Source organism: Apium graveolens, chromosome 1 (genome assembly GCF_009905375.1).
Source record: "Apium graveolens cultivar Ventura chromosome 1, ASM990537v1, whole genome shotgun sequence".
NCBI lineage: Eukaryota > Viridiplantae > Streptophyta > Magnoliopsida > Apiales > Apiaceae > Apium > Apium graveolens.
Window position 1 is genome coordinate 124,827,905 of NC_133647.1, and position 25,707 is coordinate 124,853,611.

Here is a 25,707-nt window from a genome sequence, read left to right on the forward strand (position 1 = left end):
TAACTTGGATGCTCGGCTTTATCGCCTTACTATCAGACTATACTAGATCCGACTTCAACACTCAGGTCCTTCGCTTGGAACCTTGCTGAGTTTGTCGACTGATCAATAGATTATCTTTAGACATTCGATTATGCTTGACATATCCTCGCTAACAATCTACCCGTACGCTAACAAAACCCGACTCGTAACATACGCATTATTGTAATACACATATCAACTAGCGTTCACATTCTCGAAAGTCGGTTCGGTGTTCATTTTCAGAAAATACGTATACTCACCATTTTATGAAATTAGGGTTATTGGTTTTAACAAAATATTTCACCACAACGTACAATTAAGTTTCGTATAAAACATATGTATGTATCTATATATATTCACTCGACGTTTCGATAATTATAAGATACACTCCCAGGTTTCCGTAATTGATTTCCCGAAAATCGGGCAGCACTTCCTTTATTTGTCGGACTAACCCGTCGAAGAAATTCGACGTCAATACACAACAATAACCACAATAATCCACAATCACAATCCAACCGAGTCAAACCAATCAATTATTATTATTCGCATTTTATGTTTTTATTCATATTTTTACAATTTTATTCATAGGACTCAAAAATGATTCATTACTGTTCACCGTCGGCTCGCCGAGGCTCATCGCCGACGGTGGTAAAATTCGCGGGTACCCGATTAATTTCGGGTTTCCTACGCGGATTCCACCAATTAATTATTATAATTCTCACACGGAATTTATTATTATTTTTATTTCACAAATATTAATCAAAATAAATTTCCCGCAAACAAACACAAGAAATCCAAATTATGACTTGCCAACAGACGGAATTAAAACTGCAAAAACACATAGGTAGCACAGCCACAGAGGCAACAGTCTCCACCCAAAGTATCAACACGCGCCTGAACACACACGCACAACACAACACAGAGTACACACACGCACTCACACACACTACACACACACAATTCACACAAAGCAAACACATATAAACACATATATATGCGTATATATTAATGAACGGGGCTAGACCGGAGTATTCACCGAAAACAATCGGAAAACCAGGACGGCGATTAGCCGGAAGAAACTCCGGCGACGACGGAGCAGGGCGGTAGCAAATCGAAAACACATGGGAATGAAGGAGGGGGAAACATAAAAGAAAAGAGAAAGTGAGAGAGATGGGAGGAAGAGATGGGAGACGAGAGAGGATAGATTGGGAGAGGGGTGAGGTAGAAGGAGGAGGAGTTGTAGCTGTGTATGTTTTTTTCATTCTATATATTTTCTTTTTAAGCAGCGAACCAAATTATGAGGTGCTGCCACATATCACAGATGTACAAAATTCGAACATATGTCCCGAATGGATAAGTATGGACCTCTTGCAGCTTATTTTTGTTCCGCGAATTACGTTTTAACGAATAAATTTTCCGGTTAAGGACAGTCCGAAAATTAAAAGAAGTAATCTTAAAAATCTCAGGAAACTTAAAAACTGATTAAATAAAATTTTCCGAATTTTTAAAGCATTTTTGGGTCGCACGCTATACCCATATTTAGTGATTAAACGAACCAACGTGCGAGAGAATTTAATCCCAAAAATTTCCAGAGAAATTTTAAAATTATCGAAATAATCCAAACTTAATGAAATAAGAATTCCATAATTTTTGAGACATTTCTAAATTTAATACGGAATTTACACTTAAATATAATCAGAAAATCATAAAGGGCTAAATAATTGATGAAATATTAATTTCTAAATTTTATAAAATCCTAAAATAATTATTGTAATTATAAAACCATAAAAATAATTTTAAAGACAATCCTAATATTTATACAAATAAATCTACAATAAGACCGCTTTTAACGGTGAAAACAAAACACTATGGGCTCAATAATTAATTGCACTGATACCCTTACACACCAATAGTCACACATAAATATTAATAAAACAACACACGGCTGACAGAACCAATACGCATTTTTATTTATTTAATAATATTATATTTACACTTATAATAATATAAAAATATGAGTCGTTATAATAGCGCCAAATTATTCTAGCTACAACACATTGATAAGAAGCAGAAAGTGGATGCAGCCGTTAATCTCGTCAGACAAATGCATGTAAACGGTCTGAAACCCGAAGTTCGAACCTACAACACCCTCATACATGGTCTATTTGAGATGGGTAGACATGGCGAGGCACATAACCTTTTCAAGGACTTGCTAAATAAAGATAATAATCTATAAATTGTAACATGTCGATTTTTTTCCATGGCCTTCGCAGAAACAAATGTATCGATGATGCAATTTCCTTCTTTCAAATGATGGAACGTAAAGGTGTAATTCATGATATTCAAATTTATAATATCCTTATTTCTGAGCTCTGCAAGAATCGAAAGCTAGATAAGGCCACGTATATTTTTGATAACCTTGCTTCAAAAGATTTGCGACCCAGTGTACGGTCATACACAATAATGATTCAAGAACTTTGTCAAGAAGGATTATTTGATGAAGCAAAAGAACTTTTTGTTGAAATGGAAGTGAATGGTTGTTTGCCCAACTGGGTGACTTATAATACAATCATATGGGGAGGCCTTGTTAACAGGAAATTTGAAGAAGCACGCATTCTGATAGAAAGCATGCGTGTTCGCAGTTTAGCAGCAGATGAATCCACAACATCCATGGTACTGAAACTATTTTCAATAAAAGAAAAGGATGCATCTGTTAGAAAATGGAATTTTGAGGCATAATTAAATTATGATCTTGATGTAATTTCCGGAAACTAATAGTTGGAAGTTGTTCCTTACTAAGAGTACTTAAACTTTCATGTTTGGGTCTAAGACATTTTCTTAGTGGAATACATAAATAAATGGAGTTGAAATGGCTAGTTTGAAATGGGTTTATGGTTGATTAAGTTGTGAAACTTGAGTATCACATTGATATGGTAAAAGAGAGTTGGTGGTTTTATGTAGTATAACATGCAAGTGTAGTGCACAACTACTAAGCCATGTGGGTGTGCATGGGTGTAGTGTGGGTCTCGCGTGCGCACACACATGCGCGCGCCGCCGCCGCCTCGCCTCGCCTCGCCATGTCACGACTCGGGTCGAGTCGGGTCGAAGGGCGATTTGGGCGAATGTCTCGGCGTCTCGCGTACGCGAGATTTACTTATGGTCTGGGCTTGGTAAATTGGGTTTGTCTAACGGTTACAATTCTAATTAATATTCAAATTGAAATAAGTTTTAAGTGAAATATTTATTTTAATTAAAACTGATTAGTTACGTTTTTTATTTTAAATAAGAAAAACATTTTTGATATACATATATATACACATATCTGTAAAAATCCTAGCTACCTCCTCTCATTTCCCTTGTCTCTCTCTGAAAATATACATACATACATAGGTTTTTTGGGCGACTGGGGTCTGATTGTCGTTGAACATCGTGGTGCTGTAAGATCGGTGTTCTGTTGTTGTTTTATCTTGGGAGGATTATTGCAGACTCTGAACACAGTAAATGAGGGCAATAAATTCTTCAAGAACAGCCTCTTCCTGTTGATGGATTGGTGACTTAGTTGTGTTGAAAGCTTCATTACGATAAGTTTTCTTTCTCGTCTTGTTTTTAATTTGACAGTTTCTGATTATATTCTGTTTTCGACCTTCGTGTTTTGTTTTCGTTATTGGTGATTCTGCCTTGTTCTTGTTATTGGTGATATAACTGTCTCGTTGTGTTAGTTTAGTCGCAGTACTATTGATTTTCCTAACAACATCTATTCTTGCTTTCTGTAAATGGTTTATGCAGTAGGTAATGCCGTACATTCTCGTTTGCTAACCTATTCAATGACTCGCTAACTTTTTTCAGCTTATTGGTTTAACCATTTGTTAAAAGAAAATAAGACAGATGATATTAGAACTCAACTTTGTGATGAAGGTTGTTTACAAGTTTCTGTTAGATGTTGTAAATTGTTATTTAATTGTGTCCTACTTGTACTAGAATTGCTATTGTCGATTAATATAAATTTTATTAATGGAATTTGTACTCATATACAAATTTACGAGTCATTTAAATGATACAAAAAAAATGCTTAAAAGTTAACATAAAAATTCGAAGAAAGGACATTGTTATAGAATTCAGTTATTGTATTATCAACTATGAAATTAACATTACAAATATATGAGAAGAGTCGCCCCCTTAATTTCTTCTAACCTTGAACGCCCTACCTTCTTCTTCACCCTTTCCATTCATTTATATCTTCATATTTATCTTCATCTCCTTCTTTTATTTACTTTTTCTTCAATAAAATCGAGATTTGTTCCACAAAACTCGAAAAATCCATCACAGTTATTCATTTTAGTTTTCAGATCTATTAAGGTAAGATCTTGAATTTTATAATAAAATTCAATTTTTGAATTCAAAATATCTGGTCTAACAACATATTACAATTTAGTGTTATTCCGAGATTTTTAATTTTGGGTTTTTTTGTAATGTTATGTTTAAGTTATTATTTGTGTGATTGATTGTTTTGCTTTATGCGATGTGTCATTCTTTGTGCGATGTGATGGTTTTGTTGAAAATGAATTTGACGGTATATTGGGAGACTGAGATATCTCGCATCAACACGTTCAGCATGTTTATAGCTGGTGTCCGACAGGTAGATAGCTGGGGTGCATTTGCAACAGTGGTAAAAATTACATGTGCTCACCTCTCACAAAAAAAAAATGTTCATAACATATAAGCTCAGTTGTTATAACTGAGCCCTCTGAACATTGCACTATAAATGAAATTAACGTGATGGTCAATTGTGAAATTATTGTTTTCGGGGAAGTTGCGTGCATTTCCAAGAAAACCATTACCATCATTTATAATTTTCAGAATATTTATATTCAGTTTGTTAAGCAATTCGAAAACAAATGGCTAATTATTTAACTCTATTTATTTTTCAACTTGGTTGCATAATCAGTTGGGGTTTGTCCCGATTAAGGCTCTATTTGAGATTACTGTTAAAAATTGTTGTGTTAGAAAAAGTGCTGCCGAAAAAAAATGTTGTTGTAAAAATCAGATTACTGTTTGGTAATTTTTTTGATAAGAATATGTTTTGATGCAAAAAATTTAAAATAATAATATTTTTGATAAGATTTGACGGTGAAATCTGCATCTGCTTCCCGCAACAGCTAAAAAGCAGGTTTTTCTAAAAGTATGAAAGGACTTACTTTCTCTAACGGCAGCTTTGAAGCCATCATTTTTTCTAAAAGAAGCTTTTAAATTTTACCAAACAGTTTTTTAACTATTTTTCAGCAAAAAATAATGTTGCTGTGTGTTACACTAATACCAAACACACCCTAAGTATCTTTCAAGTTATTAATAAAATCTGCTTTAAATTTGGCAAAAAAAAATATGTGACGTCTGTTGTTTGGCATTTTGTTCTCTCTCAATTTATCGCTGTCCAGGACGCCGTATTACTCAACTGCAGATGCGATTCAATATTTTGGGCATTTGAACTCGGAATCTAATAAAAGTGGCGCTCACCAGGCTTCTTAATGTTCCACAAGATTCAAGTCAAAGTAACATGATCATTGCAGTAATATACGTTCACAAAATTTTCGACTTCATATTGACATCCAATCTCATGATGCCATCCAAACTCAAAAATCAGTCATTAAAGATGATGTGTTTGAAAAGGAAAATCATTATGGGTTTGTTTACAAGCAACGCCCAACTAAATTCAAAGCTGGTCAGGCAGTTTGGCTTTATAAATTGTAAAGCAGTGACTTCAAACAGTAAAATCAAAACCTAACTAGAGAGTACGAATAACAAAACAACGAGAGATGTGAACATAAGTTGTAAATCGGATTAGAATTCAAACCGTTCAAACCTCAAAATTTATATCAAAATTCAAACCAAATGACTTCCATTAAAGTATCCCATATTCTCACTTGTAATTAGATAACATCAGAAAGACACCAAGTATTCAGTTCAAGTATCAGCAACACAACAAAAGAGATAATTAGCAAAAAAAACACAACGATAGAGATTCATATATCAAGTGGTGCCTGTAATATGACAAAACTAGATGCAAGCAAGAGCTTGTTGGGGTTACTCCAATAATTAAGTTGGAATTTTTTAGGCCTATAGTATACATGGGAAAAATCAAAACAATGCAACCCAAAATTAGTAATATTGATAAAACAGAAACTTTAAAACCAATTTTAAGGTCTGGATATGCATCAAAAGATCAAAGCAGACCCTCACTAGGAGAGTTTGAACCAAACCGTCTAGGCCATTGAAAACTAAATCAAGAGAACCATAGACTGTCAAAAGAACAGCAATGTCATTTAACCATCAAACTGATGCAGGATCAGCAAGCTGAATTAGCTCCTGGCTATATTCTCAGCAACAGAAACTAAACTGTCAAAAGAATAGATAAACAAGGACCAACTCCCCAAAATATCAATAACAAACGAGACAACAAGGGGGGGGCAGTTGCCAAACTCATCTAAGAGCTTCCGCACAATCTGCAAAGGGCTTACAGAAATGAAATGTTTCCATCACAGCTTCTTTCAGAATATAAATGTTATGCGAAGGATTTGTTAACTTGCCGAATGCTTGTTTCTAGCCAAAAAAATCTCTCAATTAAGTTTAAACATTCCCATATAGCAAGAAACATATCGAATCATGTACCCAAAAAGACCATAACTAGCCAGATAGCCTGCGAAAAGGTTAACAAGATTAATAATGCATCTATTTCAGACGGCAAACTAGAGAAATGTTGAGGTACATGAAAAAATTACCCGTCCAATTAATTTCATCTTACTTTTTAAAGCAAGACAATGAGTTCAAAAGAACATGGAAGAGAACTAAGCGGCTAAGATGTTTATATCCCAGACCCACATTAAAACCAAGCATGCACCCAAAAATCGTGAAAGTTGGTTCTTCAAGACCCACTTCTTATCAAATACTTTCAAGATGTGCAAGTGTGTATTAAGTAAATCAATTTGCATCCAGCAGAATATTGGCAGTTGTAAACTTGTTTATAAAGAAAGTAGGTAACCAGCAGCAATCATGGGAATAGACCAGATTTGCCTTGCAAAGTCAAGCAAGCATAACACTCCAGCAGACCACATAACGAACAATTAAGGACACATATAGTACTTCACACGAAAACCAAGGTTCACACATTCAGAAGTTTGACCCTACAATGACAGAAAGCACCAAACGCAAAGGAAGAAATCGTTCTAGCAAAAACTTCAGGCCCTTGCATATGGTTTTGGGTAATACATCCTATTCTTCATCTGCAAATGAACAAAAAGATGTACCCATTAGCACCGACTCACACAAACATGGTTAATTTGTAGCAAAATGCATGTTTATAGCAATAATATAATTGGAATACATACAAATATTAAGCAAATGCTTCATCGGCGCTCATACGGTCCAGATCGGTCCCTGCTGCTATAGCGATCGCCGCCATAGCCACCACCATCCCTGTTGCGTCCACCGTACCTGTCTCCATTCCTATCAGGACCTCCACCACCTCCACGACCACCACCACCACCATACCTGTCATCTCTCCCACCATACCTGCCACCTCTATCACCTCCTTCACCAGGACATTCCCTTGCAAAGTGTCCTGGCTTTCCACACTTGAAGCACTCTCCACCACCGGAACCACGTCCACCTCCTCCTCCATAGTCACGATCCCGGCCACGATCCCGTCCACGGTCTCTACCACCATCACGGTCTCTACCACCACCCTGCGGCTGAGCCTTGTCCACGGTGATTTTTCTGCCATCTAATTCCATTTCATGCATTGCTTCGATAGCATCTTCCATTGCTTGTTTGTCCTCAAACGTCACAAACCCAAATCCACGAGAGCGACCGGTTTCTCTGTCAGTAACCACCTACAGTGACATAAATTTTCATGTACAGGTCTCCTGATTGTTGTCAATTATTACCTATAATAATATTACACTCATGCAACATGCATTACTACCCCCGGGTAGGCATTTTTTTTCTGTAAATTTACCAGAACATTAAAAGCCTGTTTGCGAGTAGAGTACTGCATCTCCTTCACATAATGTATGCCAAAGTAGCCAATATCCAATGAACACAAAATTATTAAAAATATATGGCATAATAGCAATAATTGCAGGACAGGACTAGAATATTCAAATCTATTAGCAAAAGAAAAGAACCCAAGAAGTTGATAACAAGTGAATAGCCTACTGAAATTATTATTTAAACACAATGATGCATATTAATCGCCTAATAGATCGAAGATAGTATCTTCATGAAACTTGGTTAAAATTGTGTGTGATAGCAAGATAGATGCTGAAAAACCTGCATAGATACAGTTACCTTTGCATCAACAAGACTGCCAAACTTCTCAAATTCGTCTTTTAAAACTCGATCAGTTGTTGACCATGACAGACCACCCACGAAGCAGCGATATTCCGCATCATCTGACATCTTCGCACTGTTTCCGACAAAAAATTAGCATTTTAAGACAACTAAAGTAGCAAGTAATGACGTAGTAAGTAATGACCCATTTTACAAGATTAATATACAAGGCTTTGAGAAAACAGTTATCATGTTATAAGAGTCTGAAATTTTGGAGACAATTAATACATTTTCAAGCTGTAATATATCTATACGTAGAAACCAATCGATTAATTGTATCATCTATGGCCCCATTTGACTATCCTTCCAGTTTAATATCAGAAAAACCAAGCACAAGCCTCACAGAAAGAAGTGTACAATAATTTAGCAAAAAACAGTGCATTATAGATTTGACAACAGAGTATTTCCATATTTCAATATTTTAAGTTGGTTAATTAGTTTAAATACTTTAGTTGTCAGATATTTCCACATAATGACACAACTGCTGTATCATGCTTATCATGTTCAATAAAGCAACACATATTTTACACATGAACAAGAAATTAATAGTATTACTAAATAAGGATAAGGAAGACCAAGAATACATAACTAATCAATTCTATCATCTGAAAACAAAGAGCTACAAACAATGACAGCACATTATATATAGGTAAATGTAGGAGCCTATACAACATAACTCCATTTAAATTGAAAATACCAATTCTTTGTTTGTTGATAACCTATGGTTTTCCTAGGAATAATTTACCTTCTTACAATTCACAATAATCAAATTCAACCGGGAATAACTTTTAATAACACGGAGGCCATCAACCATAAAATCCTTAAACATCACTTGCAAAAAACAAGCAATTCATTCTCGCAGAAGCTTGATGTGTAAACTGATTTTCCTTTCTTGCAGCTTTAAAACATAATGACACAAATCTATTTTAAAAAATTCAATAAACTCTATTTAGGTCACTCATTAGTTTTACTTTCTAGTCAAGTAAAAGATCAAGTATTACCCAAAAAGTAAGTGACAATATCTTATACCTAGCAAATATAGTCGAGCTTATACCTTTATACAATCATCCTATACTTTTCTAAATATGCATAACACAACAAAAATGATAATAAGTAGATTCGATGCAAGACACTATGCAACATTCCAAATTTCACTAAATAAAAAGGCATTTAAAATTTTCAGAGGATGATAATTCTAAAATTAGCCAATTCATTGAAACCGAAAAAGACAAATCAAACCTTATAAACCACAATGGAGTAAAATAAAGCTCCTTATGCTAGATTTCCGTAAAATTACAAAAAATTAAGCTTCTTTTAAATTCAAATTTCGTGTTGTAACAAATATTTTAGTTTAAACAATTAAAACAATAACTATTTAGCTTAATCAATACTTTCTCGATCTCTTTGCAAATTTCTACTTATATCTTATTAACTTTAATTGCTTTTGAATTGCTTATTTCAATCAGTTAGTCTACTACTCAAGTTCATCATAAAACCCAGTAAATATAATTTAACCAATAAATTAATGTAAAGAATACAGATCTGATCAAATTATATATCACAATTAAAGTTAAAATTGACAAAAATCAATAAACTTGCAAACAGCAATTAAATAACTTATAAGCACATAATTGAAGAAATTAAGTAATCAAATTGTTACCAACTGAAAAGGGTATCGAAAGATTGAAGCTTTTTGGAGAATTGAAGTCGCTTCAGTCAAGAAAATTGAACCCTAGGATTGAAAAAAGAGGAGTACGTAGGTTTATAATGGGAGTATATATCGGAAGGATATACTTAGGGCTCATATTCATGGGCCTTATAATTGGGAACTCAAGCCCAACAATGGGAACAGAACGAAAATATTTATTTCCGGTCGAATTTAATTGTTCTTTTGAAAAATTTGATACTCTAATCGGTCAATCATATTTAGAGCATTTTCAGAGCAGAGCAGTGCAGTGTATGGGATTAAGATTTATACAGAATATGTCCCTATCCCGAAGAGCAATGAGGTTTTGTGTGAAAATCCCGACTTAGTATAATAAATAAATAAATAGGTAATTATTCAAATAAATATAATTCTTAAAATAAAAACTAGAAATAACTTTTCAAATTTACATTATGTTTCTTTGATTTTTAAAATCTATATTTTGTCCGCCTAATTCACACAATTATTTTCCTAATTTTATATTTTAGCCCCTGACATACACTGCCATGTCATCGCCACATCAGCAGTGGGACCCATTACCACGGCATCACCTGAAAATCACCATTAGAATGAAAAATCACTACCCGTAAAATCAAAATCATCACCAGAAAATTGAAATCATATCTGAAAAACAAAAAACCACAACATATATTTCGGTTATCACTTTCGATCGTATTTTCTGGCCACCCATAAATCACTAAACTATTACTAACTTTCACCACCCCAACAATGTCAACTATCATCTCTACCACACAACACCACTGGAATATAAACAAAATCACCATATGTATATTTTCACAATCACCATATCTAATGTGCATATGTTCTAAAAAATTAAAAAAAATCATCGAAATTACAGATCTGAAATGAATCGTTCAGGATAATCGGAATTACAGATTTGAAACCCGACAACGGCATCTTTAGGGAGATGAGCGCGGAGGAAGGGGGCGTGGTGGGGTTATGTCGTGGCGGCAGCGAGGGAGGAGATGCAGGTTGTTGGAGAGAGGGAGAGAGAGGGGGGAGATAACTGCCACGTCATCGCCACATCAGCAGCGGGACCCATTGCCACGTCATCACCTGAAAATCACCATTCGAATGAAAAATCACTACCCGTAAAATGAAAATCATCACCAGAAAATTGAAAACACATCTGAAAAATAAAAAATCACCGCACATATTTCGGTTATCACTTCCGATCATATTTTCCGGTCACCCATAAATCACTAAACAATTACTAACTTTCACCACCCCAACAATGTCAACTATCATCTATATCACACAATACCACCGGAATATAAACAAAATCGCTATATTTATATTTTCACAATCACCATATCTGATGTGCATATGTTCTAAAAATTAAAAAAATAATCATCGAAATTACATATCTGAAATAAATCGTTCAGGATAATCGGAATTACTGATCTGAAACACGACGGCGGCATCTTTAGGGAGATGAGGGCGGAGGAAGGGGGCGTGGTGGGGTTGTGCCACGGCGGCAGCGAGGGAGGAGATGCAGGTTGTTGGAGAGGGAGGGAGGGAGGGAGAGAGAGAGAGAGAGAGAGAGAGAGAGAGAGCTGCCACATCATCGCCTCATCAGCAGTGGGACCCATTTCCACGTCATCACCTGAAAATCACCATCAGAATGAAAAATCACTACCCGTAAAATGAAAAATAACACCAGAAAATTGAAATCACATCTGAAAAAAAAATCACCGCACATATTTCGGTTATCACTTCCGGTCGTATTTTCCGGCCACCCATAAATCACTAAACTATTACTAACTTTCACCACCCTAACAATGTCAATTATCATCTCTACCGCACAACACCACCGGAATATAAACAAAATCACCATGTGTATATTTTCACAATCACCATATATGATGTGCATATGTTCTAAAAATTAAAAAATATCATCGAAATTACAGATCAGAAATGAATCATTTAGGATAATTGGAATTACAGATCTGAAACACGACGGCGGCATCTTTAGGGAGATGAGGGCGGAGGAATGAGCGTGGTGCGGTTGTGCCGCGGCGGCAGCGAGGGAGGAGATGCAGGTTGTTGGAGAGGGAGGGGGAGAGGGAGGGAGAGAGAGAGAGGGAGAGAGTGAGAGAGAGAGAGTACTTCGCCATCTGGCGGTGTTGCGGCCGTCGGTGGCAGTGCTTCGACGGGATGGATCTGGGGATGAAAGAGGTCGGGGTGGATAAAAGGGGAAATGAGGGGAGGGGTGGTTGGTGTATATGTGTATAATATTTAGGTACTGAAGTTGTAGATAATTACAAAAATGCCATCAGTTTCTAGATTTCATTATTAGAATATTTGTAGTGGAATAGCACTCTAAATATATATATATATATATATATATGTCAACCATATATGAAGGGTCATCTTATATGGAGGTCTAGATAGAACCCTCTCCTTTAATCACACACCGTAGAATTAGAATATATCTAACGGTCCATATAATTTATATTGAAAATATTATTTTATTGTTAATAAACATACATTTTAAAACACAGATAGATGTGATGGTTGTATGTATATGCCTCAGATCCTCCGAATGGAATCGATTCGATCGTAGCTTTTATCAATTTAGATTAAATTAAAGATTCAAACTTTGCGGTCTCCATGTTGAGATCTCGAGATTCATATGCTATCTAAGGTATTTTTGTTTTTAATTTAGTGTTTCTATTTATCTTACTTCTTGACTTTACTAATTATACATTGATTATGATCCAATCACTGTAATTAGTAACCTTTGATCTATAGAATCGGTTCTTTATGAAATTCAACTCATGTTAATTTTAATTTTTTTTGTGTTTTGTAACCCATGCTTTATATATATATCAGTAATATCCTCTCTCTTTTTTTACTGTGTTTGTTTGATTCTCTATGATTATGTTTATTTTTTAACTTGTTTTGCTTGTTTCTTCATAGTTTTTCTGTTATCTCTCATTGTTTAGGTAGGTCTTTGATTCAATTTTAAAATTTAAACTAATATTTACTTGGATTCGTTATTCTAATATGAATATTTTGATTCTGTAGTAGACTTTTAATGAATAATTATGCTACAAATTAGATAAATGACTCATAAGCAGCAAATCACATGTCTTATTCTCAATAATTTAAGAAGGTGTTTTAGTTCAATCATAGAATCACATTAGCATTAGTTTTATTTTTCTGATATTTATTATTCCGAAAATAAGCTTTATAAATATATTCTACTAAAAAATCCTGATGTAAGCTGCAAAAATTAATCTCAAAATTTTAGAGATTGATACTCTTTTGGTTCTACTGCATAATCAAATTAGATATTTATTTAATCTTGTTAATTTTAGTGTAAAACTTTGAATTTTACAATAGATTTTAATATCGTTAATGACTATATATAGATGATTCAAAGGCAAAAGTCTTATACTCAATATTTGATTCTTTACTAGAGTCTAATTAGTAATTATTTTGAATAATATGATACAAAAAGTCCTTTTGATTTGTGGACGAGCTTATACTGAAATAGCAGTTTTATCTCTTTTTGGCGCGCTATCTCTCCTCTCTTTTTGATTCTACTGAAGTATCATAATATAAGTTATAATTAATATATATATATATATATATATATATGTTTTTTATAATTACGCTTATTTTATTGTTCTAGGATAGAGTCAAAAATATGTAATCGGAATGATATTGTTGTTGAGTATTTGGTGTGAAAACTTTTGACACTGGCCATCTTTTTTTATTGAAAATATTGTGTATCTAGAAGGTTCATATGTAGTTGTTCAGTTTATTAACTTGGGTACAAGTCTGATGGTTAAATAATGTTGTTCAATTATTTGTGGATATCTTCTTGTATTCTGACATTCTATTTTGTTAGTTTTCTTATCGCGACTTGAACATGTTGTTTCTAGAGTCCGGAGACTAGAGAGGGGGATTTGTAATATCATCATACGGGACCCTAGTGGTTTTCGAAGTAGTGCATATATGCTACTATAGAATTAAATTAATACTTATTTAATTTTACTGATTATAGTGTAAAAATTTTAATTTTACGGTAATTTTTTTAAGAGATTAAATTTGGAACTTGTCAAAAGATGAAAATTAAAATCAATCTTATATTCAAATTTCATATTGTTGTTGACTATATATTTCTTATAAAAAAATTAATTCTATTACAGAAATTGATAGATGGCTCTTAAGCAGCAAATTTTATGCTTAAAATTTTAGGTTGGCCTCTTCGTTCTACTATAGAATAAAGAAACTTTTATTCTACTACTAGTTGTACTAAAAAATTATTATAACTATTTTAATGACTCTACCTTTGAATAATGTTTGAATATTGTATATGATGATATGTGCTTGTTATTAAATATCAATATTTTTTGAACTTATAGTTATTTTTCGATGTGCTTTTTTGAGTTTTGTTGGGTTGTATTAATTTAATTGTTGTTTTAAGGTATAAAATCGCTAAATACTAGTTACATCTATTAAGAGACAATATTATATATTTTTAAGTCAATTACTAGTGAAGGAAGCTGAATTAGTCGTAAACAATTATAAGGATTTGTAAGAATATAATTTAATAAATTAGCTTCAACTGGTTGGAAAAATTGTTATCATGTTTGTCAAATTGTCCACATTTTTAATATATAATATTAAAATCTATACAAAATAATGCCTAATTATATATAATATAAAATATTTTGACCGATGATTTATATTATATATAATATTGAAGTGATATTACTAACCAATCTATTGATTTGAGGAAAGAGTATACTTGATCTTGGAAGATGTTGTCCAAGGGGGGACTTTACAACGAGCTACAGGAAGTGCAAGTACTTTAGTGAAAGGAATGTTGTTACTGCGAGGCCTTCTAATTTATATATGAATAAGGAAAACAATTTTTTCCAATCAAAACCATTTAAAATGTGTAACGGTATGTTGGTGCTCTAATTTGTGCACTTGTATATTGTCATAGAAAGCAAAAGTTTTAATAGAAATAGATCGTGGGGAATTTCACATTGGTAGCTACGGCGGAGGTAACTGTTAGGTAATGAATACAACACAGAGGGGGTGAATGTGTTTTGGATTATTTGTAAGCATTTTGAACTGTTATGGATATGGTGAACAAAGTAATCTAACTTGTAGAGATAAAGTGTTTTAACAGAAATAATAGAACATGCACATGAATACACTATCTTCAAAACTCACTTAATTTTATATTAAAATCAAGTATGTCTTGCTACAAATTTCTGGGTTCTTAGTTGATACAAAATTCAGCTTCTTTCTTGAGAGAGTTACTTAGATTTTTAGATTTGTTTGTTACAACTTAAAACAAAGCATCCAGTGTTTACTTTATAGAACAATAAACACAGGTTTTATACAGCATGCAATAATATGTACTAAACCCTACTTTAAGTTACCTAAAACTTTCTATTTCTAGCTTAGTGGATCTTTACAAATCGTGCATGTCTGTGACTTTACTTTGTCAGTTAATCTTGGTCTTTGATCTTGTACTCTTCAAGTAGCTTTTTGTAGACTTTTCAATACATTGATTAATTTGGTTATTGATTGATAATCTTGGATCTTTAACTAGTCTGTATTTTGTACTTGAGTTACAAATCGAAATCTCCAGTTTGAACTATAGAGAAGTGACATCTCGATAAGTATAATGACTTATCGAGATCTCTTAGTTCTCTACAAGTGTTTTGACTTATCGAGGTCTCTGAGTTCTCGAATGTGAACTTGACTTGTCGAGATCTCTGAGTTCTCGAATATGAACTTGTTATTCCCAAGGAACTAACAATGAGATTTACAGAAGGGGTTGAATGTAAATCTCAAAACTTGAAAAAGTTTTGAGCAGTTTTAAAAGCTAAGTGTATGATGAACATATGTGTGTGAATGGCTTTAAGCAAGTGCAGACAGATATATATTCAAAACACAAATGTAAAGAACACAGAGGCTTTAAAAACTTTTCTGGTGGATTTGTTGTTCCACCAGAGATGTGTATTTCAGAAAATTTATGATACAATAAATTGTTCACAGCTGCTTCCTAGTACAAACTAGATGATTTTCTCTCTGAATTTTTCTAAACAGCTCTTAAAAATTCACACCTAATTACTAGCTGCAACTTGGTTTATATATCACCAAGCATTTCAAGTGAAGACAAAGATACAATACAATTATAAAATAGTTCTTCACATGTTTCTTCTTCATTTCTCTGTCCAATGCAATCTAAGACAATCTAAGAATCTTTGAATACTTCCTTGTTTACACCAGAATGAAAATGTTGCTTTTTCTTGATTCCTCCAAGAGGCTACCACATTCCAATTGTCTCTGTCAACCCATGTGCCTCTGTCAGCTTATGAATTGTCACTATCAACTGCTATGGAACTGAGCATCCATTGAAGCTTTCATCCGTTGATGGCTTTATCCGTTGATACTCTTATCTGTTGATGCTTTAGCAGTTGAAGCTTTATCCATTGATGCACTCATCTGTTGATGGATGTTATCCGTTGAAGCTTTAGAGACATCCGTTGAGGCTTTGTTTCTCATCCGTTGAAGGTCTTTAATTTACCAGTTGATACTACTTCATTTATACAAGATTACAAGGCATGAAATATTTACAATTAGCCATCCTATTTGCATATCCACTAGTAGTCAACATGACTTATAATTTCCTACAACTTCTAAGAATTATAACTCATTTACAAAGACAGAAATGTGCTACAATACTAAACTTATTTCTAAGTAAAGCTACTCCATCAACGGATAGCCAAAGTGGTCTTATCCATTGAGGCTACAAACACTAGATTTCTACTTAAGTGTTTTGTTTAACTTATCATCAAACTAATACACATATATTCCTAACAATCTCCCCCTATTTATGTCTACTAGAATTGTAGGCATAAATTCGGGGTTAACTTGATGATAACAAAACACTTAACCAATATATGAGTTGAAACCAAGTAGAAATTCAAAAGTGCTGCAAAAGTGTATGTACTGAGATAGAGTTGAAGATTTACAGTGTTTCCAAGGGTGCTCCTTTATCCTGAGCAAATCATTTTCTTTTCCTTTGTTCCCTTGTTTTCTTCCCTAGCCTCCTGTCATTTTCCTCTACTTGGAGTTGGAGTTGTCTGTAGAATTCAGCTTCATCTTCATCACTGATATCCAACTTAGATTGCATGTCCTTGAGAGTTTCATTACTGGCAATTTTAAGTTGGTCTTCAAGTCTGAAAAATCTTCTGACTCCTTTATTGTCTCTGAACTCCATCAACCAATCAGGTGATTTATGAATTGTAGTTCCATGCTCTGGGATGAGTAATGTTCTAGGCAAGGAATTTGACTACCACCAAGTCTTCCTTATGCTGGCAATCTTGTTGAGAATCTCACTCTTTGCAATCCTGGTAAAACCAGTGTCCCTTTTTATAGCTGAGTAGACTCTAATCAAGGTAGAATAACCCTCATTTAGAATTCTTTGAAGAGGCCAAGTCCTTTTCACACTTCCTTTATACTTGAACACTAGCCTTTCTGGTAGCTGTCCATAGGCATTTATTCCCCTTACTTCCTCCAGCTCATCCAGGTAGAGTTCAATATCTGTATATTCTTTTATGTCACAAATGTGAACATAATCATCCTTTGAGGCTTGTGGCTTAGGCTTAGTTTTATGTTTTTGAGTGAATTTACTTGAGGTTGGGGGAGGTATGGATTTGGATTTTCTTTTCAGTTCCTTTGGTGGTGGAGAAGTGGTTAAGAAGGTAGGCAATTTGATGGTGTCCCAATCAATAGGTTCCTCTTTAGGGATGATTGGTTCACCATGGATATTTATACTGGGATCAGCAACAAAAGGTTCAGGAATAGAAGGTTGTGATTTGGATTTTGAGAATTACTTCAATGTCATCTTCACTCTTCCTATTTGCCCTAACCTTCTTTCTGTTACCCTTCTGCCATTTCTTTCTTTCCTCACTTTCTTCTTCCACACTTTCACCAACCATATTCCCCATATCCACATTTATGCTTTCAGTCTTGTTTCCTTCACTCTTGTCTTCAATCTTCTTCTTTTCTTCAATTAGACTTGACTTTAGCTATTTTTCAAGCTTTGCTTGTGCTCTTTTGTCATCCTTCAGCTTTTTAGCTTCTTCATTTAGCCTCATGGTCTCTTCCCTCTTGGCTATTGAGAATTTGGGATGTCCTTGAATCACACAGATATTCTTTCCCTCTCTATAGATGATAGCCATATTCATTCTTTCCACTATATCATTGGTCTCTTTGTGCTTTATGATATTACCACCCAAAACTTTGTCTTCATCAGGCTTTGGAAGAGGAAAATCCACTTCTTTTAGCTGAGCAGGAGTTAAAGGGTTCTTTGTAGAGGCCTTGTTGAATCTAATGGTTGGCCTAAGTACCACGGGCTTCAGGTTCCTTGAAGAGGTTTCTCCAACCTTATTCCTCCTTACTGGCTTGTGCTCCATAATGATTGGCTCAACTTTTGTGTTATGTTTCACATGTACAGATTTTGCAGTTGTAGAACCAAACACTTGTTGCATCCTTTCATCAATTTTCCTCCTTTGCTCTTTCACCTTCATCTCAGCTGCTGCTAGCTGGATTAGATCAATTCCATCAAGCTTTCCTTTGATTTGAAGTGTTGGAGAAGTAGTGATGGAAGGAACTAGCACTTTTGATATTTGAATGTGTGTAGATGGCTCCCCTTCCCCTTTATTCTCCCCCTTTTTGTTATCATCAAGGAGAGGGGTCAAGCCCTGTGCTTTAGCCAGTTGCACTAGAAGACTAGTCTGAGACTGTTGATTTTGAAGAATGGTCACTATAGAGTTCAATAATTTGAACTCTTTCCTCCAATTTGTCCATCTTCTTTTTAGCATCTGATTCTCTTCTCAGTCTCATTAACAGTTCTTGCATGGTACCAAAGGGCATGATTGCATCCAGCTTCTCAGTATTGTAGGACTTTAAATCAGCTATATCATTTTGAGTTCATCCACACTTAGATTTTGTCTTAACTGTTGTTACTTCATGAGATGTAGAGAATCTAAGTGGGCTTGGAGAATGGCCTTGGTACCAGCATTGGAAGTTTTCTGAATTGCCTTTTGGATAGCCATGACTTGTTTGACTAAGGATACATTGAAATGCCCTGGTGTAGACTCCTTTGTCAATGCCCATTCAGGTAACTCTGGAATAGAGCTTGGGCCTTCATCTCCCCCTAAGCTCATGCTTCCATCAAAAGAACCAGAGTCATCATCATTAGAATTTACTCCAAATTCTTCAGATGGCTCTCCAGCTGTAGAAGGCATCATATTGACAGCAGTTTTATCCCTTTGTAGAGATTCTGAAGTATGTACTAGGTTTAAAGTCTTTTCTGCCTCCTCATTGCCCTGAGTAGCCAACAGTTGATAGGCTGACACAGGATGAGTAAAAGTGTCAGTATCCAAGGAAATGTTATCAATTTCAGCTCTGTAATGTTGCTGAAATTGTCTTTCCTTGTCAGCATCATCCACAATCATTGACTCACTAGCAATGGCTGAATCCACCCTTATATCTCATGTACCTACTTTTCTCTCAATTTCTCTCTTTTCTTGCATCAGGGGCTCCCCCTGGCTCACACTCCTCACACCCTCACCTTCACCTACTAAGGTGGTACTCCTCTCACTTTCTTTTGCCATGCTGGAAGAAATAGCATGCATTTTTATACTCTCAAGCTCTCCTTTTTCCTGGGAGCAACCCAGCCTCTCACTCAAGTTTTCACTCCCTTCCCTCAGCCCTAGAAGTGATTGTACAATAACCATGTCTTCTACACTTGGAGTTAATTCAATTGATTGTGTAGAGACCATCAACGGATACATAATATCCTTTGAAGTTGAAACTAATGGTATTAACGGATAACTGCTGTTAAGCTTATCCGTTGAAGAACAACCACTTGTCAACGGATGAGGGATATCCGTTGAAGAAGGAAAAGAAGTAGAAATTGAAAGTGACATAATTGTGGAATCTGTGTGGATTGATTTTAAATTAAGTGACACAGATTCTTCAACTAAGTCTGAAGAATTGGCTGATGATCCAACAAATCATCTAAAAGATGATGATCACCAGTACTTGAGTGGGGCTCCTCCCTGAGTTGTAAAGAGGGAGAATCAGGAATTGATGTGAAGATCATGTCTACATCCAGAGATGGTGATGGAGAATTTGGTGCTTGGTGTGTGTCAATTTTGAGAGAATGGGGCTGTAACTCCACATTTATTGGAGTCACATCAAGCTGAATTTGTGGAGGCATAGATACAAGTGATTGTATCTGTGCAGTGTGTGCACCCATTGTGGAAACTAGGGGTTTGACCCTCTTTCTTCTTGTGAAGGCTTTTACATGTGAGCGTGTGGCTTCAGTGTCCCTCCCTCTTTTGTTCTGTGTCCCTGGTTGGGGACTATTTTCAATAGCTACACCCTTTTGGGAGGGTGCAACTAGGGATGAGTTTGAATCATTTTCAGTCACCACAGTCTTTTGAGAAACTGTGGCTTGGCTAGCTTGGGTACCACTCACCTCTCCTACCTTATTCTGGGGGTTTTATTTATGTTCACCCCTCCCCTCACCACTAACACCATGTTCACCCCCCTCAGGGTTTTTGGTAGTTGTTACAACTGTTGTCTTTTGAGAGACAACAGAGGTGGCTTTCTTTGACTTGGGTTTTGAAACTTTAGGTTTGGTGGCCTTGGTAGGAATCTGTTGGGGCATTGACACAGATCCCATGGCCACACTTGAAGGCAAAGAAATGTTGGGGTTGGAAGTAGTAGGAGTTGAAGAAGTATTTACCTCACTTACCTGAGGTGCATCCATGATTGGCAAGTATACTAATGGTACCTTACTGTTGAGGTCAATCCTTAAAAGGTCTGCAATGACCCTCTTCTCTTGTACCCAACATTTTAGTTTATTACTCTCATTATTTATGATCAAACCTTCAGCAACATGGTTAGCCAATAACATAAAGAATCTAGCATAATAGATGTTATGAGTTCTATTAGCCTTGTTACATAACATAGTACCCAATTCTAGCATAACATAGTTGCTAAAATTATAGTACCTATCAGAAACCAGCATATAGAGCATATTAACAAGAGATGAAGTTATTGCATCAAAATTACTAATTTTTCCAGAGAAAACCTTGATAAAGGCATCACTGAGAAAACTCCACTCTTTCCTAAGGCCTTTTTCTCTTAATACTACCTAAACTAGTAGAATCAAGGGAATAGCCTATGGAATCTAACATGCTAGATACATCATTATCAGTGTGTGGTGTCATGGCATTGTTTTCAGGTAATTTAAAGTAGGACTGTATATCATCAGAGTTAATACAGTAATCCTTACCTTTGAGAGAGAAGGAGATGGTCATATCAGTGGGGTTGAACTCATCAGTTGTCCAAATCTCCTCAACTACCTCACAGTAAATCATTGGGGCTTCCAGAATTGCATAGCTCAATTTGCAGTTCTTGATGAAATCCATCATCTTGTGATGATCTGAGTGGGCTTCATTCTTTTCCACCAAAGCTACAAAATTGTTTATCTCATAGACAAACCCAGATTGGGACATTATCTTTACTACTGGTGCCATTGTTGTGGGTAGAATTTGCAGAGAAAAGTTGAGAGTTTTGGGAGAGAAAGAGAGTAAAAGATTTTGAAATTTCAAGAAAGCGTAAAGTGAAAATAAGAATTCAAAGGGGCTTTTATACCTTCTTAAATTAAAACATAAAGAGAATGATTAAACAATAATTTTAAGTAAATTACAGCCGTTTGAGAATAAAAGTAAAACTGTATGTATTCTAAAAACTGCCTTTAATACAAATACATACAACTGTATATATTTGTATCAACGGTTAAGAAAATAGAATCAACGGTTGTGATCCACTCAAATCGACTGATGTGACAGTTCAACAAATGAGGTAAATGGTTATCCGTTGAAGATTAACACAGTTTTATCCGTTGAAGGATAAAATTTCCAGAAATGTATTTGTCTTTCAACGGATAATGAACATCCGTTGATGGAACAACTTTGGCTTTCAACGGATAAAAAATATCCATTGATAGAATAGACTTTACTAAAAGCCAACTTTGTTCCTGCAACAAATTCATTTCAGGTTGCATAATAAATTACAATTAGGACATGAATTTAGGAATAATTAAGCATACCTAGCTCACTTACCAATCTTGTGAATGTTGATTCATCAAGTGGCTTAGTAAATATGTCTGCAATTTGTTTTTCACTTGGAACAAAATGAAGTTCCACTGTACCATTCATCACATGTTCCCTTATGAAGTGGTACTTGATGTCAATGTGCTTGGTTCTTGAATGTTGCACTGGATTTTCAGTAATGGCACTTGTGTTGTCACAGAATATTGGAATTTTGTCAACATTTAGCCCATAGTCAAATAGTTGATTTCTCATCCACAATATATGTGCACAGCAACTACCAGCAGCAATGAACTCAGCCTCAGCTGTTGATGTAGAAACATAATTTTGCTTCTTACTGAACCATGACACAAGCTTATTCCCTAGAAATTGACAGGTGCCAGTTGTACTTTTCCTGTCTATTTTGCAACCTGCATAATCTGCATCTGAGTAGCCAATTAGATCAAAACCAGACTCTCTAGGGTACCAAATTCCTAGATTTGGAGTTCCTTTGAGATATCTGAATATTCTTTTAATAGCAACTAAGTGAGATTCTCTAGGATCAGTTTGAAATCTAGCACAAAGACATGTAGAAAACATTATATCAGGTCTACTAGCAGTTAAATATAGAAGTGAGCCAACCATGCCTCTATAGCTTGTAATGTCCACAGACTTTTCAGCCTTGTTTAATTCAAGCTTAGTGGCAGTAGCCATGGGAGTTTTTGCAGATGAACATTCCATTAAGTCAAACTTCTTTAAAAGATCATAAATATATTTAGTTTGACTAATGAAAATTCCACCACTAACTTGTTTAACTTGTAAACCAAGAAAATAAGTTATCTCTCCCATCATGCTCATTTCATATTTACTTTGCATTAAATTAGAAAACTTTTTACAAATTTTATCATCTGTTGAACCAAATATAATATCATCTACATAAATTTGAACAAGTATAGTAGAGCCATTAACATTTCTAAAGAAAAGAGTTTTGTCATCAGTACCTCTAGTGAAGTGATTATCTAGAAGAAATTTTGACAAAGTCTCATACCAGGCTCTAGGTGCTTGCTTTAGTCCATAGAGTGCTTTCAATAGATAATACATATAGTCTGGAAAATTTGGATCTTCAAATCCTGGAGGTTGACTCACATAGACTTCTTCCTCCAATTCTCCATTCATAAATGCACACTTGACATCCATTTGATAGACTTTGAAATTGGCATGGGCTGCATAGGCTAGAAAAATTCTGATGGCTTCAAGTCTTGCAACAGGAGCAAATGTCTCATCAAAATCTATTCCCTCTTGTTGAGAGTAGCCCTTGGCAACCAATCTAGCTTTATTCCTTATGACAATGCCATTTTCATCCATCTTGTTTCTGAATACCCATTTTGTGTCAATAGAACTTTTGTTTTTTGGCTTGGGTACCAGCTTCCATACTTTGTTCCTCTCAAATTGGTTTAGCTCCTCCTGCATAACTACAATCCAGTCTGGATCCAATAGAGCTTCTTCCACTCTCTTAGGTTCCTCCTGTGATAGAAAACTACTGTATAGACATTCATCTTGAGTAGCCCTTTTAGTTTGCACCTTAGATGTTGCATCACCAATGATCAGTTCAAAGGGATGACTCTTGGTCCATTTCCTTTGAGGTGGTAGATTAGCTCTAGATGAGGTGGCCTCATTATTGTCATGATGTGAGATAGAGTGTTGATTAGTTGAAACTCCCCCTGAGTTATTGGTCATTTGCAAGGAACTGGGAGTTCTATCAACTGATAATGTAATTTGATTATCCGTTGATGAACTATGATCAACGGATGCTCCATTATGTACTTCAGCGGATGATGCTCTTTGTCTTTCAACGGATGCTACATTACTTCTGTCAATGGATGCTGAGTTATGACTTTCAACTGATGCAACATTTTGTGCATTATCCAAAGGCAAATTTTGAATCCTTTTTGAAGTGTCTTCTCCATCATTCTCATCTTCACTGTCATCACAATATATCTCAATGTTGTCAAATTTGAGTCCTTCATGGTGTCCCTCATCTGTTAGTCCATCAATCATTTTATCATCAAACACAACATGCACATATTCCATAACAATGTTGGTTCTTAGATTGTAGACCCTATATGATTTTCCAGCAGAATAACCAACAAATATCCCTTCATCAGCCTTTGCATCAAACTTGCCTTTGTGATTAGGTTGGTTCCGTAGAATGTAGCATTTGCAACCAAAGACATGAAGGAAGTTTAAGGTTGGTTTTCTTCTCTTGAATAATTGATAGTGAGTCATGCCTTTTGCCTGATTAATTAGAGAAATATTCTGAGTGTAACATGCACAGTTAACAGCCTCAGCCCAAAAATATGTTGGGAGCTTTGACTTTTCAAGCATTGTTCTTGCAGCTTCAATTAGTGATCTGTTCTTCCTTTCCACCACACCATTTTGTTGTGGAGTCCTTGGAGCTGAGAACTCATGCATGATCCCATTTTCTTCACATAACAACCTCATGGTAGAATTTCTGAACTCAGTTCCATTGTCACTCCTGATATTCCTTACTTTGAAATCTGGATGGTTGTTGACTTGCTTGATATGATTGATAATGATTTCACTAGCTTCATCCTTTGAGCCAAGAAAATAGGTCCATGAAAACTTTGAGAAATCATCTACAATCACCAGGCAATATCTTTTCCTTGAAATTGACAATACATTGACTGGTCCAAAAAGATCCATGTGTAGCAGTTGTAATGGTTCATCAATTGCTGGTTCAAGCTTCTTACGGAATGATGCTCTCTTTTGCTTTCCTTTCTGACAAGCATCACACAGTCCATCCCTTGAGAATTCCACTAGAGGCATTCCTCTAACTAAGTCCTTTTTGACTAGATCATTCATTGTCTTGAAATTCAAATGGGACAGCTTCGTGTGCCGTAGCCAGCTTTCATCTTGACTTGCTTTGCTGAAAAGACAAGTGATTGATTCTGCATCTATAGAGTTGAAGTCAGCCAAGTACACATTCCCTTTTCTAACTCCAGTTAGAACCACTTTGTTATCCTTCTTATTTGTGACAACACAGGCTTCCGAATTGAAGAAAACAGTATTCCCTCTGTCACATAGTTGACTGATGCTCAATAGATTGTGTTTGAGACCATCAACTAGTGCAACTTCATCAATGATGACATTTTCCTTTGAAATCAAGCCATATCCCATAGTGAACCCTTTGCTGTCATCTCCAAAGGTTATGATAGGGTCAGCTCTCTCCTTAAACTCTGTGAGCAGGGTGAAATCTCCGGTCATGTGCTTTGAACAACCACTGTCCAAGTACCATAGATTCCTTCTTTTTCCCTACACACAACAAAATTAAATCAAGTTGATTTTGGTACCCAAGTTTCCTTGGGTCCAGCCTTGTTAGTCTTTTTCCTATACTTCACACTTCCAGCACCT

The 25,707-nt window shown here is 35.3% G+C and overlaps 2 protein-coding genes across 5 annotated transcripts; both read right to left on the bottom strand.

The window, feature by feature from the left end:
- Positions 1–6,979: 6,979 nt before the first annotated feature.
- LOC141666728 (glycine-rich RNA-binding protein RZ1A-like) lies at positions 6,980–10,219 on the bottom strand. The gene is made up of 4 exons (XM_074472893.1): positions 10,061–10,219; positions 8,359–8,476; positions 7,398–7,901; positions 6,980–7,292 (listed from the first exon to the last, which is right to left on the bottom strand). Exons 2-3 carry the CDS (start codon positions 8,467–8,469, stop codon positions 7,416–7,418), a joined length of 597 nt encoding a protein of 198 aa, XP_074328994.1. The 5' UTR covers positions 8,470–8,476; positions 10,061–10,219; the 3' UTR covers positions 6,980–7,292; positions 7,398–7,415.
- A 330-nt stretch (positions 10,220–10,549) lies between these two features.
- Positions 10,550–12,359, bottom strand: LOC141720693 (uncharacterized). 4 transcript variants are annotated; one of them, XR_012574485.1, is made up of 4 exons: positions 11,822–12,065; positions 11,490–11,732; positions 11,000–11,182; positions 10,550–10,656 (listed from the first exon to the last, which is right to left on the bottom strand). XR_012574485.1 is itself a non-coding variant. In XM_074523272.1 (3 exons), the coding sequence occupies exons 1-3, from the start codon at positions 12,241–12,243 to the stop codon at positions 11,064–11,066; spliced, it is 534 nt and encodes a 177-aa protein (XP_074379373.1). In that variant the 5' UTR covers positions 12,244–12,359; the 3' UTR covers positions 10,731–11,063. The 4 variants fall into 4 exon arrangements, 2 of the variants coding, with proteins under 2 accessions (XP_074379373.1, XP_074379361.1); XR_012574487.1 differs by lacking the exon at positions 10,550–10,656 and having other exon boundaries at positions 10,731–11,182; positions 11,527–11,732; positions 11,827–12,065; XM_074523272.1 differs by lacking the exons at positions 10,550–10,656; positions 11,822–12,065 and adding an exon at positions 12,072–12,359 and having other exon boundaries at positions 10,731–11,182.
- Between the last annotated feature and the right edge of the window lie 13,348 nt (positions 12,360–25,707).